The sequence below is a fragment of the Anthonomus grandis genome, chromosome 5 (genome assembly GCF_022605725.1).
Source record: "Anthonomus grandis grandis chromosome 5, icAntGran1.3, whole genome shotgun sequence".
NCBI classification, from domain to species: Eukaryota; Metazoa; Arthropoda; class Insecta; order Coleoptera; family Curculionidae; genus Anthonomus; species Anthonomus grandis.
Window position 1 is genome coordinate 17,700,837 of NC_065550.1, and position 14,597 is coordinate 17,715,433.

The 14,597-nt window shown below is 32.8% G+C and overlaps 1 protein-coding gene across 2 annotated transcripts in view; it reads right to left on the reverse strand.

Annotated features, from left to right (window-relative positions):
- LOC126736212 (ras GTPase-activating protein-binding protein 2) overlaps nucleotides 1-14,597 on the reverse strand; it is a 41,019-nt gene that overhangs the window by 4,577 nt on the left and 21,845 nt on the right. For both annotated transcript variants that reach the window (XM_050440465.1, XM_050440466.1), the window contains exons 5-10: nucleotides 9,916-9,975; nucleotides 9,700-9,840; nucleotides 9,404-9,643; nucleotides 2,178-2,425; nucleotides 2,004-2,122; nucleotides 1,819-1,926 (exon numbers count right to left, since the gene is read on the reverse strand). In XM_050440465.1, the coding sequence (XP_050296422.1) occupies nucleotides 1,819-1,926; nucleotides 2,004-2,122; nucleotides 2,178-2,425; nucleotides 9,404-9,643; nucleotides 9,700-9,840; nucleotides 9,916-9,975 (916 nt within the window). The remainder of the gene's footprint in view (nucleotides 1-1,818; nucleotides 1,927-2,003; nucleotides 2,123-2,177; nucleotides 2,426-9,403; nucleotides 9,644-9,699; nucleotides 9,841-9,915; nucleotides 9,976-14,597) is intronic.

The window sequence follows — 14,597 nt, forward strand, 5'->3', positions numbered from 1 at the left end:
AATAATTTATACTTTGATACTAATTAACAAACTTTTCAGAATAAAAAATTATTAACAAAAATGTTAATAAATAAAAAAGCAACTTGACAACATAGAATACTTATATGTTTACAATGGAAGTATTTATTACTGCCACTTTGTGATGTTTTTCTAGATATTTTTGCATGTGTGTGAAGCTAGCGTCCAATCAATATTCAGCAACCAAAATCGAGAACGCAGTATACACTATCGGAAAGTAGATAAACTTTTAAAAAATTAGGTCTTATTTGAATATGCCGAGAGTAATGCAATTCTATACCAAATGAAAATCAGCAGTTTAAAACCATTCTTGAATTATCTTTGATTTATATTTAGGGTCTTTGGTTTTATCCAGGTCAATGGTAAATTATCGTCAGGAAATGTAGTACAGTCAATCTGTAATTAAAAAAGGCCAGAACTTTTAAAAACTATCCAAGTCGCTAATTTTTTTGAGGGTCGATTGTATTCCCGAAGAAAAGCTTAAGTCCTCGGAATTGAGAGTCAACCCCCCCCCCCTTTTTGGGAAACTCAAAAAGTTTTTCAAATCGATTTTGCGGCTAAACAGTGAGTCGTGCAGAAAAACTTATTGAACATAAAATGTAGAGCTTTTTGTGCTCTACAATTCATCTCATGGGCCCAAAGCTGTAGAACCAAAATTCGAAAAGTTAGAGGGCGCCAAAGTCACCAAAAATGACTTTTTTCATTTTTTCACTGAGAAACAATTTTTTTTTTACCATCGCAAGGATTGCAACATTTGTTCAATTCGTTTAAATCAGTAAAAACAACTTTTTTCCAGTCGTTGGTTGTCCAATGCAATTTTTTTTCGCAAAGTTTAGTTGGGCCTTCTGGTTCTTGCTGCGGTTTTTTAGCAGCTCTTCTACTTAATAATCCTTGCTTCCATTAGATGTCTTTGTACTAACATTCTTAGAACTAACATTAAAACCAGGCAATTCATTTAAAAATTTATTTGCCGATTTGTGGGTATCAGACTGTGCAACTTTTTTTAATGATCATTTCAATTATTTTAGTTGTTTTGCTTGGATGACCACTTTTTTTAATGCTCTTTAACTAATTTCGTGCTTTAAAATTAGAAATTGCCTTGCTTACAACAGATTTATGCAAACTAGGCATTTTGCTTATGTCCACTTGTACACCGGTGTGCATCAACTATTTTTGTACGAAGATCTTCTGACAAATATCTTCCGAGAGGCATATTCACTAAAAAACTATTAGCAGATCTCACGTAAAGCCAAATAAATATTAAATTTGGTTAATTCTTATGCGACTTTCTCTATTTATATCCAATCTAAAACATTTGGATTCATATTACAAATAAACAACAGATAGACAACTGAAATGTTAAGAATTTTTTGTCCATATATTAAAAATCAATAACTAAATCGATTTATGGTGGTTACAAGCCTCTACAAACTAAGGTTATTTTTTTCTAAAAATTAATTCAAAAGACAAATGTTTAAGAAATGAAAATGGTTCTCCCAATGAAACCCCCAAGGAACTCCCAAAGGATTTGGATTAAACTTTTTTCTATAATATATAATAAATATATACCTATAATACTACAATAAATAAATACCTCTACAGTACTACCTGTATTTTAATTAGTAAGTAGATTTGATTCTGTAAAATGAGATTCCCGAAAGTTATGAAATAAAATAACTTGTTTAACCCGCTACCATTTTGTTTTGAATGTAAATGGAAAGGTAATAATTTTGAATCAGTTGGTAACAACAGATATTAAAATTTGAAATATTATCATTTGTAAATAAGAAGTTGCCTTACCTGGAGTAATATCTGTCCTGTCCTTGTCTGTTTCCACCTTGAGAGCCGCGAGGACCACCAGGGCCCATTCCTCTCCTGGATTGATCACCTCGACCACCCGATCTGAAACTAATGAAATACAATGGAATAAGTTCTTAGATAAATCACAAATGAGTAAAAACTTAAAACCTTATTTAATAACTAACCTGTCAGGTCTAGGTCCGTTTCCACCAAACGACGGTCGACCGTCTCTATCTTTATTCTTTTTTTCTTCAATGTTCAGTTGTGTACCGCTACTATCGTCTCTTACTGGGTAGTAGATGGGCTAAAAACCGATACATTATTAGAATCAACATGAAAAAATTAACCGAATGACTTACTCTGGCAGCCAAACAAGCGACAATAGACTGTTGGCTTTCGTACGTGATAAATCCGTAATTCGGTGGTGCACGACCTCCCTGGGGCTTGACGCCGTTCGGAGATGGTTTGCTGTGAATTCTCAAATCTAATACTGCGCCAAATTCCTCGAATATCTCCCTTAGTTCTTCTTCTTTCGCGATATGAGGCAAATTTCCCAAGAATAGTTGGTTTGCGTCAAGTTGGCCAAAGTTTGAGCGTCGTCGGTCCTCTAAAAATCCAATTTACATATTATATATTTCAAAACAGAAAAAGCACAATTTTTTGTTTTAAATTGAAACATTCAAAAAATAACTATTTACCACCAAAAACTCTTCCATACATAAAGCAAGTCATGTCACACCCTCTACATCTCTGGTTAAATCAGGCCACCCTATGGGGTGTTTCAGACAGCTATTACCAAACGTTATAGCTTACATAATAATATAGCGATAGACTCAAATTAGTCTCTTTATAAAACTAGTATTGACAGAAATACACTGTGTATGTAATTTTAATCAATAAAGTTTACCGCCCTTAGTTTTAAATTGAGAAAGTGTTGCTAAACCCGCAATATCAAATAAAAAACTTATATTATTTCAGAAGAAACGCCGATGTTTCGTCCTTTATACAGATAATCTTTATTAGGACTGGAAATGACACGTTACAGTTTACAAATGTAATAATATACCATGACTTAAGCCTAGTAGAGCAATTTGTTAAAAACACCTGCATCCTTACTAAATTCAAAACTTGAAAATTAAAAATACATAAACAGATAAATAAATAAATTACACAAAAAACACTATAAAAACAGTCAGGGCAGTCTTATTTTTTCAAATTCAAATTGATTTTATTTCGTCACAATCTCACATACTCCTTGCTAGGCCTACGCATAACATGGGTGCGAAAGAGGAAGCCTTCAGACTAGAAAAAGAAACTGAGAATCCTTTAAAAAGAAAATACACAAATTCCAAACTCTGTATGTCAGACTGTAGAACAGCAGTGATGGGACAGAAGGACACTATAGAAGAAGACGTAACGAGAACCGACACAATCCCACCCGATAATACGAAATGCCAGTTACCCCCGACAAACACAATGTATTACCCAAATAGTGAATTCCCTACTTTTTACTCAGTCAGTTAGTTTTCTTTATTAGAGATCTAGAAAAAAATAAGTAAAAAATTAAAATTAGACACCAAAAAAAAAAGATCAAATTTGCTAAAAAGTGATGAAGATTTTAAAAACAATTTTTATCTTAAGAAAAAACAGAGTGTATTTTTTTCACCAAAAATATTCAATGGAAGACCTGTAGGGACGCCACTAGCAGACATTTTTTTTGCACATCAAAAAATGCGTTTTGATGCATAGAATACATTACCAAATTTCATAACAATATTTACAGTATTGTTTAAGTTATTATTAAAAAACCAATTTTTTTTAAAACTTTAACACCCTGTATCTCAAAAGTTAAGACGTTTAGGACATATCGCTCCGTTTATAGAAGAAATTCCTTGAAAAAATTTAACCTTGCAGATAAATTAAATGCTTTTATTGTGATTTTAGACCTCAAAGTATAGTGGTTAACAACTGACATGAGATTTACACTTGAATTAAGAAATTTATGATTAATGAACAACTTTAACTTTATGGTTAAGGAATTTACAGAAAATGATATGTTGATTTTAATGTTGAATGGTATTTGCTCATCATTCGATATTTTAAAAAATTTACACAGCAATAGTTTAGTGATGACAAGCCCTTACATGTATCCAAACCATAATGTAATTTATAATAGTAATAAGGCTCTCTATAGAATATTTCAAGCAAATAATATTAATCTAAATAGAATTTTAGAGTCTAATCATGCCAGCAACTTTGGATCAGATTTGGCATCATTACTGTATACCCATATTTTAAAACATTTCAAAAGTAGCATTTCATCAAAAAATGTGTCCACAATAAAACGAAGTAATCAACCTGGACTTCTAGGTACTGACTGTGATAGGGATTCTTTTTTATAGATAAATACACAGAAGATGAAGCCCACTCACATTCTATAAATAACATTGAAAATAAGCATGCGAAAAGTTTCAGTAGTTTTATTTTAAATATACAGTCTCTAAGAAATAAAATGGACGAGCTTCATGTTTTACTTGATTCATGTGATTTTCCTGATATTGTATTACTAACTGAGCACTGGTTAAAGCCTAACAATGTTTCTTAATATCTGATTATATTCCTAGATCAATTTTTTGTCGGCAACACTCCATACATGGAGGAACAGCTATTTTAGTTAAACAAACAATTGAAGCTTTTTTCTGTAAAATTAGTAAGTATGATAGCTTTCTGTTGGAGAAGGTTTTTGAATTCTCCCTTTGTTTTTGTAAGTGATTTAATTTATATGTTCTTTGTGTTTATAGACCACCCACAGGAGATATTGGTATGTTCCTGGACAAACTTGATTCTCTATTATCCCAATTGTCTATACACTCCATAGTTATATTGGCTGGTGACTTTAATATTAACTTCACTGATGTAAGCTTGCTATCATATCATACATCCCTTTTAAGTATATTGGAATCTTATGACTTAAAGATGCATGTTCTTTCACCCACACATATAACATCCTCATCTGCAATATTCCTCATTTATTGCTCAAGGATGTGAATACTAATATTGATCCTTTGCATTATATTCAACAAGTGTCAGTTCAAATTCTTTTTTCTTTTATCCTGTTAGCCTTACTGACGTTAGAGATGCAATTAAAAGCTTAAAAACCTATAAATCAGCTGGGGCTGATGGGATATCATCAAAATTACTACTCCTTTTGCCTGACTCATTGAATGCCTTAGCTTCTGCCATGAATAATTCCTTTCATAATGGCATCTTTTCAGCAGCAGAAGGAGGTAGTGGTTATCCCTCTTTATAAGGGTGGAGATTTGAGTGAGCCTTGTAATTTCCGTCCAATTTCTATATTATCTACCCTCTCCAAGATAGTTGAAAAACTTGCAAAAATCAGAATGTTGTCTTTTTTGCAACACAATTGCATCTTATCTGCAAATCAGTTTAGATTTCAAACGGGAAAAGGAACTCATGACGCTGTTTTCGGCTTTTTGAAGAGTGTCTATGTGTCCTTAAATTCTGGCGAGTCCGCGGCGGCAGTGTTTTGCGATTTATCCAAGGCATTTGATTGTGTAGATCATGGAATACTGCTGTCTAAGCTCAATAATTATGGCTTTAGAGGTGTGGCATTGCAATGGCTGGAATTCTATCTGTCTAATCGTACCCAAAGAGTTACAGTATCTGGATGTTTATCCGATTCCAGATCCCTTAAAACTGGAGTACCTCAGGGTTCAGTGTTAGGACCACTATTATTTTTGCTCTATGTAAATGATTTGGGTTCATTAAAACTGCAGGGCAAAGTGGTTCAGTTTGCTGATGATACCACCATTTGATGGAATCATAGAGATTCTGATAATGTTAGAGCCCAGGTTTTGAAGGATCTTAAGATTTGATCGGAATGGTGTGCTGCAAACAGGCTTGTATTTAATGTGGGCAAAACCTTTATTATGGGATTTAAGTGTGACGTTCAGGGCCTTATGTTTAGTGAAAACTCCCCCTTGCAAAACAAAGAAAGCTGTAAGTTCCTTGGTATTACCATTGATGGTCGCCTTCGCTTCGAAGATCAGATCCTAAATCTTACATCAAAATTATCCTCTGGATGCTTTGCAGTAAGAATGGCGGGGCCTGAACTGGGAGGGGTAGTTGCACGTTCAGTGTACTTTTCTCTTACTGAGTCCCATCTTCGTTATGGCTTGCCTTTTTGAGGTTTAAGCAACAAGGGATCATTAAACATAATTTTTGTGATTCAAAAAAAGGCAGTTAGATACCTATGTTCCACTGGGTTAAGAGATTCTTGTAAACCTCTCTTTATATCTCAAAAAATCCTAACTCTTTTTTCCCTTTTTACCTTAGAAACAGCTACTCTTATTCATAAATGTCCTAAACCTCCCTCTAACACTGGTCATATGACTCGCCAGGTTAACGATTTTCCCTTACCAATCCCTACATCCTCCCTCACCAAGAACTCACTTATATACCTTAGCAAAAAAATGTACAACCATGTTCCTCTATGTATCAGACAAATTTTAGAAGTTAAGAAATTCAAAAATGAATTAAAATCACTTTTATTATCCAGGTATTATACCCTTGACGATTTTTTTAATGATACCTTTTTAATTAAAAATAATTAATTTAATTTAATAAATTTATAATAAATAATTTAATTTACTTCTTCTAAATTCTGTTTTATTGACAGCTTTACTTATTTTTTAATCAAATTTAACAAAAAGAAGCTTTTTTTTCTCAATCTGTTTTGTTATGATTAATTTTGGTAAAGTGTGTAAATTTTATGGTAAAGTGTTTTAGATGTTGAAATTTAAAGTGAATTTGGAATTTTTTAGTTTTTTGGATGCTTGTACACAAGATTTTGTTGTCTTACGTAATATAGCACATTTTCTTTCTTTCTTTCTGAACACTTGTGTCTTTCTTCTCCAAAAAAAAATGCATTATTTAATTTTTTTTTTACTTTATCGTCATATTGTGACTTTGTTTAAGAAAAATATTTAAACTTTTTTAATATTGTGACACTGAAATAAATTTGAAATGAAAACCAATCTTTGTCTTTTTTTTTATTAAGGCAGTACAAAACTTGTAATAAGGATACAAACAATAAATAGCACTTATTATAGGTTATTGTAAAAATCTACATAACATGATGGAATGCCTGCATCATTTACTAAAATCTTGAAGATCTGACCGCTTACCTTTACTAATTTTTATTTTGTGTATGCAGGTTCAAGAGTCTGTGATATTATGTTACTCTTACCTCGAACTGCTTTGATCGTCATTTCCGAAAATTCTTCCTAAGAATACGACGTTTTATAAAAAACTGTAATGTTGTAATCTCTAATGTTTTATTAAGACCAGCTGATCAACCAAAGGTTAATGAACTACCTAACCTACCACATCAAGAATCGCCAAAACCTACTACAAGTAAAAAGGAATTAGTAGATATACCAGGAAAAGATAATTCAGAAACAGACACAGCTAGTTCATTGGAAAAATTGACATTAGAACAACTAGAAAAGGATAAATACAAGAAAGACAACTCAGAAACAGATACGGTGCATACGTCACAAGAAGACCCAATCTTAGGAGCAGCATATGTAAATAAATCGATAAATACATTTAAAAACCAAATTATTTTTAAAGGATCATTTTTTTCAATTTTAAAAATTCTGATGTCGCTTAATTTATTCTGTGCAACGAAATTTCCAATCCTTCCATTTAAATGTTTTAAATCAAAAAAATCCGTAAAACTTAGCTCCTTTACTTGAAAAGGCTTACCACTTTTTTTGCAGTTCGAATTAAAGTTATGTACTCGTTAGGTAAATATTAACAGGCTTGATTTTAAGTAGCGCTTTACTTGCCGTTCTCTTATGGAATGTGCACAATTCCCCTCATTTTGCGTATGTCCCGTTACAAGGAATTTATGGCATATGGATCTAATACTAGGATACTTTCTTAGAGCATACATATAAGGTTTGTTCTCACAGCAGTAAGAAACAAGTTTTCGACAAATAATCATGCGCAATACAGTAAAATGCGTTCGCACAAAAACTTCTGATCGGTTTCAAATCAAAAGTTTGATGTTCTTACACAAATTTCTGATTGTCATCTGATAGTCAGACTTGTTTTCGGATTTATTTCAAGCAAAGTGTCAGAGAATTCGTGTAGCCAATCAAACCGATCTTCGGAATATGAACATAACCTCTAAATTGTTGTTTTTATTTTGTCGTTTTGTATAGTCACTGATATTCGTTTTGAAAAATTGTATTTTAAGTTGTTGGATTAGTCTAATAAAACACTTTAAGGAAATGATTTTAAATCGTCGGAAGAATCTCATCAGAATTTTGTTGATTCCGACACAGACTTTTAAAGAAGATAAGAGGATAAAGCCCAAAAATCAAAACTATTTTGATGAAACTGTGTCCCAATTTAATAGAATAGAATTTCTCGACCATTTTAGAGTAAGCCTGAAGTAGCAAATAATCACACAATCTTAAACTCTATTAATAATATACAGCTATTTTAAGGTTGTAGTGTAAATTTTGTTTTGTTTATGTTTTATTTATTTTCCCATTTCCCACTGGCATAAAAAGGTGAGGTTATTTTTCTTCTCCACTCAACCCGTATTTGCTGTTCGCACAGACGGTTTCAAATCGATCAGAAGTTGTAATATTTTACGCATGCGCATCAAGAATGGTTTGGGAACAGTTTCAAACTTGTAAGAAATTTTCAGTGAGAACAAACCTATAATGTGCTTGATTTTTGCTGGTCAGCGCAATTATCCGAATAAAAAACCAATTCAAGATCGTCACATTCGGATCTAGCCTTTGATGTATGTTCTATAAAGCTCATCAAGCAAGATCCTATTTCATTTGCTCCTCGATTGCCATTAGTTTCATACCTGACATAGCAGAAATATTTATCTTAATTTGCTATTCCTTTCATTTCATAGATAATAAAATGGACATTTAATTTAGACCTACAGTAGAAAAGAGACACATTACCCTTGGGGCATGGCAGGACAGCTTGTAAATCAAAAACAGCGACTACATAGTTGTCGCTAATTCTTGTTTTGTCGTTATCTTTTTCTAATCGCGATAAATCCTTTTCTATGATATGGTTGTAGTAAAAATTAGGACCAAGCGAACAGTCTCTCTTGCGAATTAAGTAAGAACTGTCTTTCTTCGGCATAACCGATCAGTTAATCTGATGAAGTGTAAAACGACACTTGTGCCATCTGTCGGTAATGTTATGAAGTGCAAGTTGTGACGGTCTTTCACATAAATAATAGGTTAGATTATGAATTGTTTTTATAATTTATCTACAAAATGCAGTTTTTTGAGTTATGACGTTCTTCTATAAACGGAGCGATATGTTCATAGAAACTTTTTTTCTTAAAATGGATCCAGAAATCACCCCCTTAAATATTAGCATGTCTTTATGGAACACCCTGTATAAACCATAGTATTGATTGAAAGCAAATTTTCGAATCAAACCCAATATATTAAAATCACTCAAACAATAAAAGTTTTACACGGACACACTGTATACTAAATAATTAAGTTCCACTTACCTCCGTCTTCTGGTTTAGTCCTTGGTGGACCAGCCCCACCGACCCTATTGGGTGGTGGACCTCCACTCAGTCGCCCAGCACTCGGTCTACCAGAAACTCCATTCGTTTGACTTGGTTGGCGATTGTTCAATTGTGGCGACGGTTCATAAGAGGGTTGCTGCGACTGATAGGTGACTGACTGATTCTGACCGGCAGATGAGTTTTTAAAGAGGTTCGCAAACGTTTTGGGCTCATTTGAAGCTAAAATAAAATGATATTATAAAATGGGATTGGGAGTATTTTTCTTTAGTTATTACCTGGTCCTTGAGGTATTTCTGGTTCTAATTCCGTTTCCGCAACATCCCCATATCCGACGTCATTATTTTCTTCCAAAGGTTCTTCCTGTATTTCCTGGGGTTCTTCGATAGGGATAATTTCGGCAGGTTGATTTTGCATGCCTGCAAAAATAAAATACATATAAAACGTGAATTTATCAACAAATGATCTGTCAAAATTAAAACTAATTTACTTACCTGCCGGAATGGGAGACAAAGAAGTGGCCAATGGTGGTTGTTGAGTTTGAGGAATGTGTCCTTAAAAATAAAAATAAACAAGTGAGAATTTTGTTATTCTAAAGTTTAACCCATTTATGGCCAGTGATGCGTATACGCAACACTGCACTAATGATTTATTTACAAAAAAATAGTGCTTTTTTCGCCTGAAATATGGGCTGGTACCATTGACGCAAGGTTGAACAAAAGTGACAGAATCAAATTTGAACAATTTTTTTCATTTGCTTTGTTGTACGAATTTTTTAAAAAGCTGGATTTTTTCTTATATATGGCCGCACATTTTTAAAAATCATATACTCCTATTAAATGTTTTTATTTTCAAAGTTTTGTATTTTTTTAACACTAATTACATTCCAAACTACACCATAAAATTGAAAACCGGGGCCTAGTTGAACCAGGGTTTTCCTAATTAGGTCATAAATTATGCTGTTGCGTTCTCGCATCACCAGCCGAATAACTGAAATTGCCTGTCACAAGTGTGTCTGGACAAGTCTAGCAATTAGTACCCATTATCATGTAGAACCTCTTACTTCTGCTAAAAGATATAATAGAAAATCGGAAAAAGAAGTGTCAATCCCGCAACCAGCTGTGATTTCAAGATATAATATATACATGGGAGGAGTAGATTTGCATGATAATGGCGTGGCAAATTATAGAATCGGTGTGATGGGTAAGAAATGGTGGTGGCCACTATTTAAAAATACAATAGACAGTACTCTTGTCAATTCCTGGAAACTCTACAACACGGTGAATAACAATAAAATGCCATAACTGAATTTTAAATCATTCATCGCCGTACGCTTATTAAAAACAAAGAACTTTGTCGCTAGACCACTTCCATTAGAACCACCCAGTGAAGTGAGGGTTGATCACTCTGGACATGTAATCAGTAGGACTGACTCCCGAAGAAGATGTCGTGTATGTACAAGTCAAATAATTTATATTTGTGAGCGTTGCACTATTTATTTACACGCTGACTGATTTCGGCAATATCACTTAACACTATAGGCCGTTGATGCGTTTACGCAACACCACTTATTTCAGAAAGTAGCAGATTTATTTCTTTTTTGATTTCACATAATGTGTTTTATTTCTATCCTTGGCCGTAAATCGGTTAAGTAAATATTTATTATCACCTGGTGCGTATTTTATACATATTTTAGTTCCCGGACTCGACTTAAAACTCCGATGTAGACGGTAAACCCAATTTCGAACTTAAAAACTGAATTCCGAATGTCATATTCAAAAACTTTATTTTTAATTATAAATCAAGCATGCCTTGATACGAGCATTTTTTAAATTTTATGAGTAGGTAAAGTAGTATTTCTAGGCAAGATATAAAAAAAAAAATTTTAAGAAAAAGTTGCTGAGAATGCAAAATTATGCCTGAATACCGAATTCTCACTTTTTTAGAAGTTTAAACAAAAACCAAATAAATATTAATAGTTAAAATAGTGAAAATTATTTTAAAAATTATTGCCCTTGGACTAAATCTTTTTACAATCGGTATGAATTTTTTTCTCATGGAATGCATGCCGCTTATTATATAGGGTTCTTTTCTGCCGCATTTATGAGTTTTTGTGGCAGCTACTATAAAACATTGTCACTGTCAAAGTTATGTGCAAAAAAATTTAACTTATGTCATTATCTTATTGTAAAGTTTATAATAGTTAGTAATAATATTATCAGAATTTACAGAAAAATTTCAAATTAAGTAGTGGAAATAGTATGACGTTAAAGTAAACTTTTGCACCTTTTTCGTGAAAAATATCCGCAAGTCGAAGTAACAAGATCTTCTGCCAGACGACTTTAAACCTTTTTAAGCCACGAGTAGTGTTGAGATGAAAAAAAGGAGAAAAAGAGATACGATGACAACTATGCTGCTACAATCCGTGCTTTGAAGTCAATTTCTGAGAACCCTCGGATGTCATTGAGAGCTAGGACGGCGCGGCGGTGCTAAACATAAGCAAATCTGAATTACAAAGAATTTACCATGCCAACAATATTAAAACCAAGATACTTGCATACTTTAGAAGAGGGAGATGAAGCGCGCCCTTTAGTATTTTCTGCTTGGTTTAGGCGATAAAATTTTAGAGAATAGGGTTTTTCATAAAAAAATAATAATTCTCGGACGAATCTTCTTTCACGACAAATGGTGTAATTTCATCCCAAAATTGTCGGTTTTGGTCTAATGAAACGCCAAACTTTGTAATACATGGCAAGAGGCAATATTTTCAAAAACTCAACGTATGGTGGGCTATATTTTACCATTTAGGAATTCTTGGACCATACTTTATTGAAGGATCTCTTAATCAATAAACGTATCCTCAAATTTTGGAAAGATTTTTTTAAGAATACTTAGATTCTTTACCAGTTGATCAAAGAATAAATCTTCATTTTCAACACGATGGCTGTCCAGCGCACTCAACAGCAGAATGGTTGAATAGAACTTTTCCGCATCAATGGATTGGAGGACGCGGCCCAATTGAGTGGCCGCGAAGGTCACCTGATTTAACCATTTCTGATTTCTATTTATGGGGCCGGCTCAAGCAAATTGTTTATCTCGAGGCATTACTAAATGACAGGGAATTACTAAAACAAAGAATTAAAGAGATGCTTGTAATTCAATTTCCATTGAAGAAATTAGAAGTTCTTGTAAAATGTTTAGGAAAGATATTGAAAAATGTTTCGATAATGGAGGTATAATATATGGATGTATAAATAAAATAAAATTTCTTGTTAAATTAAACGTACTATGTACATTTTATTATAAACATATTTTTGAGGATGGTTTGTGACTCTTAGATCAGTGATTTAACTATTAAATAAATAAATTAGTTAGTTTTTCTCTAATAATTAAATATGAATAGAGAAATTAATTGGTACACAAAACGTAAAAATCAAAGTGTAGCCGTAAAAAATTATGGATTTTTCACATTTATTGTCACTTCAGGAACATCTATATTATTATTTTTAATAAAACCTTCCTCCTCTTCATCGCTTATAACCATAGTTGAAGTTATTGACTTCACAATTCCATCATCCGTTAAGTTTCTCTTGTAACCTTAATATTATTATCGATTTCCGCATATTCGCTAAAATTGAAATTAGGAAATTTCTCCTTAACTTGTTCTTCCACTATATGTCATCATCTGACTCATATTCAAATTCCTTTCTTGAGAATCCTTTCTTTTTGCCATGCCATATGAACAACATTTATGGCATCTAAAAGGTCTATAGAGTAATTTTTGTTTGTGTTCATTGCATTTAACATTTTCATAAGAACAATTTTTCTGTAATTACAATTTAAAAAATGTATTACTTGATCCATAGGCTGGAGTTTTGAACTTCGGGTTTGGCGCTGTGAATACCACAAAAAAAGTTCGTTATAAAAGGGTTCGTTATAGGCGGACTTGACTGTATTATGCTTTATTAATAAGATGTGATGATATCTTTCGACAATAAACTTATTTTGGCATTGGTTTTATAAAATGGAGCAGACTATTCAGTCAATTCTGCTTAAACTCCTAGATAAAATGGTTACACAAGAATTGACTTGGCATTGTAAAAACCAAATTATTGATAACCAACACGGCTTTCAACCGAGTCGTTCGACTGTTACCAATCTTTCTTTATCAAATTTCTTATGAGGACTATATGTTAAGTACTTTTACGAGGAGATTTGCAGGTAGACGCGGCATATACTGACTTCTCGAAGGCGTTTGTCCGAGTAAAGTTTGTTCTTATGCTTGCTAAATATGCACGGTTGGGTTTTGGCATGAAAATAATTGCTTGGCTGAAGAGCTATTTGCTTGGGAGATTCCAGTGAGTAAAACTAAAGAATCTTCTGTCTGAATCTTTCCTGGTGCCCTCTGGCGCCCCTCAGGGATCTCATTTGGGACCGTTGCTCTTTGACCTTTTTATTAACGATATACCAATGTTAAATAATTGTATTTTTTTGTTATTTGCTGATGATCTTAAATTATTGTTGCCTATTAAATCCATTTTTGAGTGTCAGTTATTGCAGAAAGACTTGATTAACTTTTGTGAATGGTGCAATCTAAATGGCTTAGAATTGAATGTATTGAAGTAATTCAATTTCGTTTCCTAGGTCACACAACCGTATTTTATTTGATTATGTTATTGATTTTACGGTGTTGAAGAGACTAACGGAAATAAAAGATCTCGCGATTATTGCATTTTGGACAACAAGCTCTCATTCGTAACACATATTAAAAGGTCTATACAGAATGCATATAAAGTTTAGATGTTGTATCTAGTTGTAGCCGTGATTCTATCTATATTTTTCGATTTTTTCAAAACAATGCAAGAGTTTATATTTTTTTATATTTCTTATTTTGGACATTTTCTTAGGTGTCTTTTCTACTATAACTTAAACCAACAATGTCCATTTTGATATTATTCTAGTGTTGTGAGTCACAACAAATATTGTACATATTATGTAAATAGTCATAAATCAGAAGATCTTTTTAATGTTATAGTCATAGGCTTATGCCTACAATTTGTATAATAAAGACGGTGGTAATACTGAAGACCCATCTTGTTATGGTCCTTTTTCACTTCTCCCAACTTTGTCAAAAATAATAGAAAAAATTGTAAAAAAACGAATAATGGATTTTTTG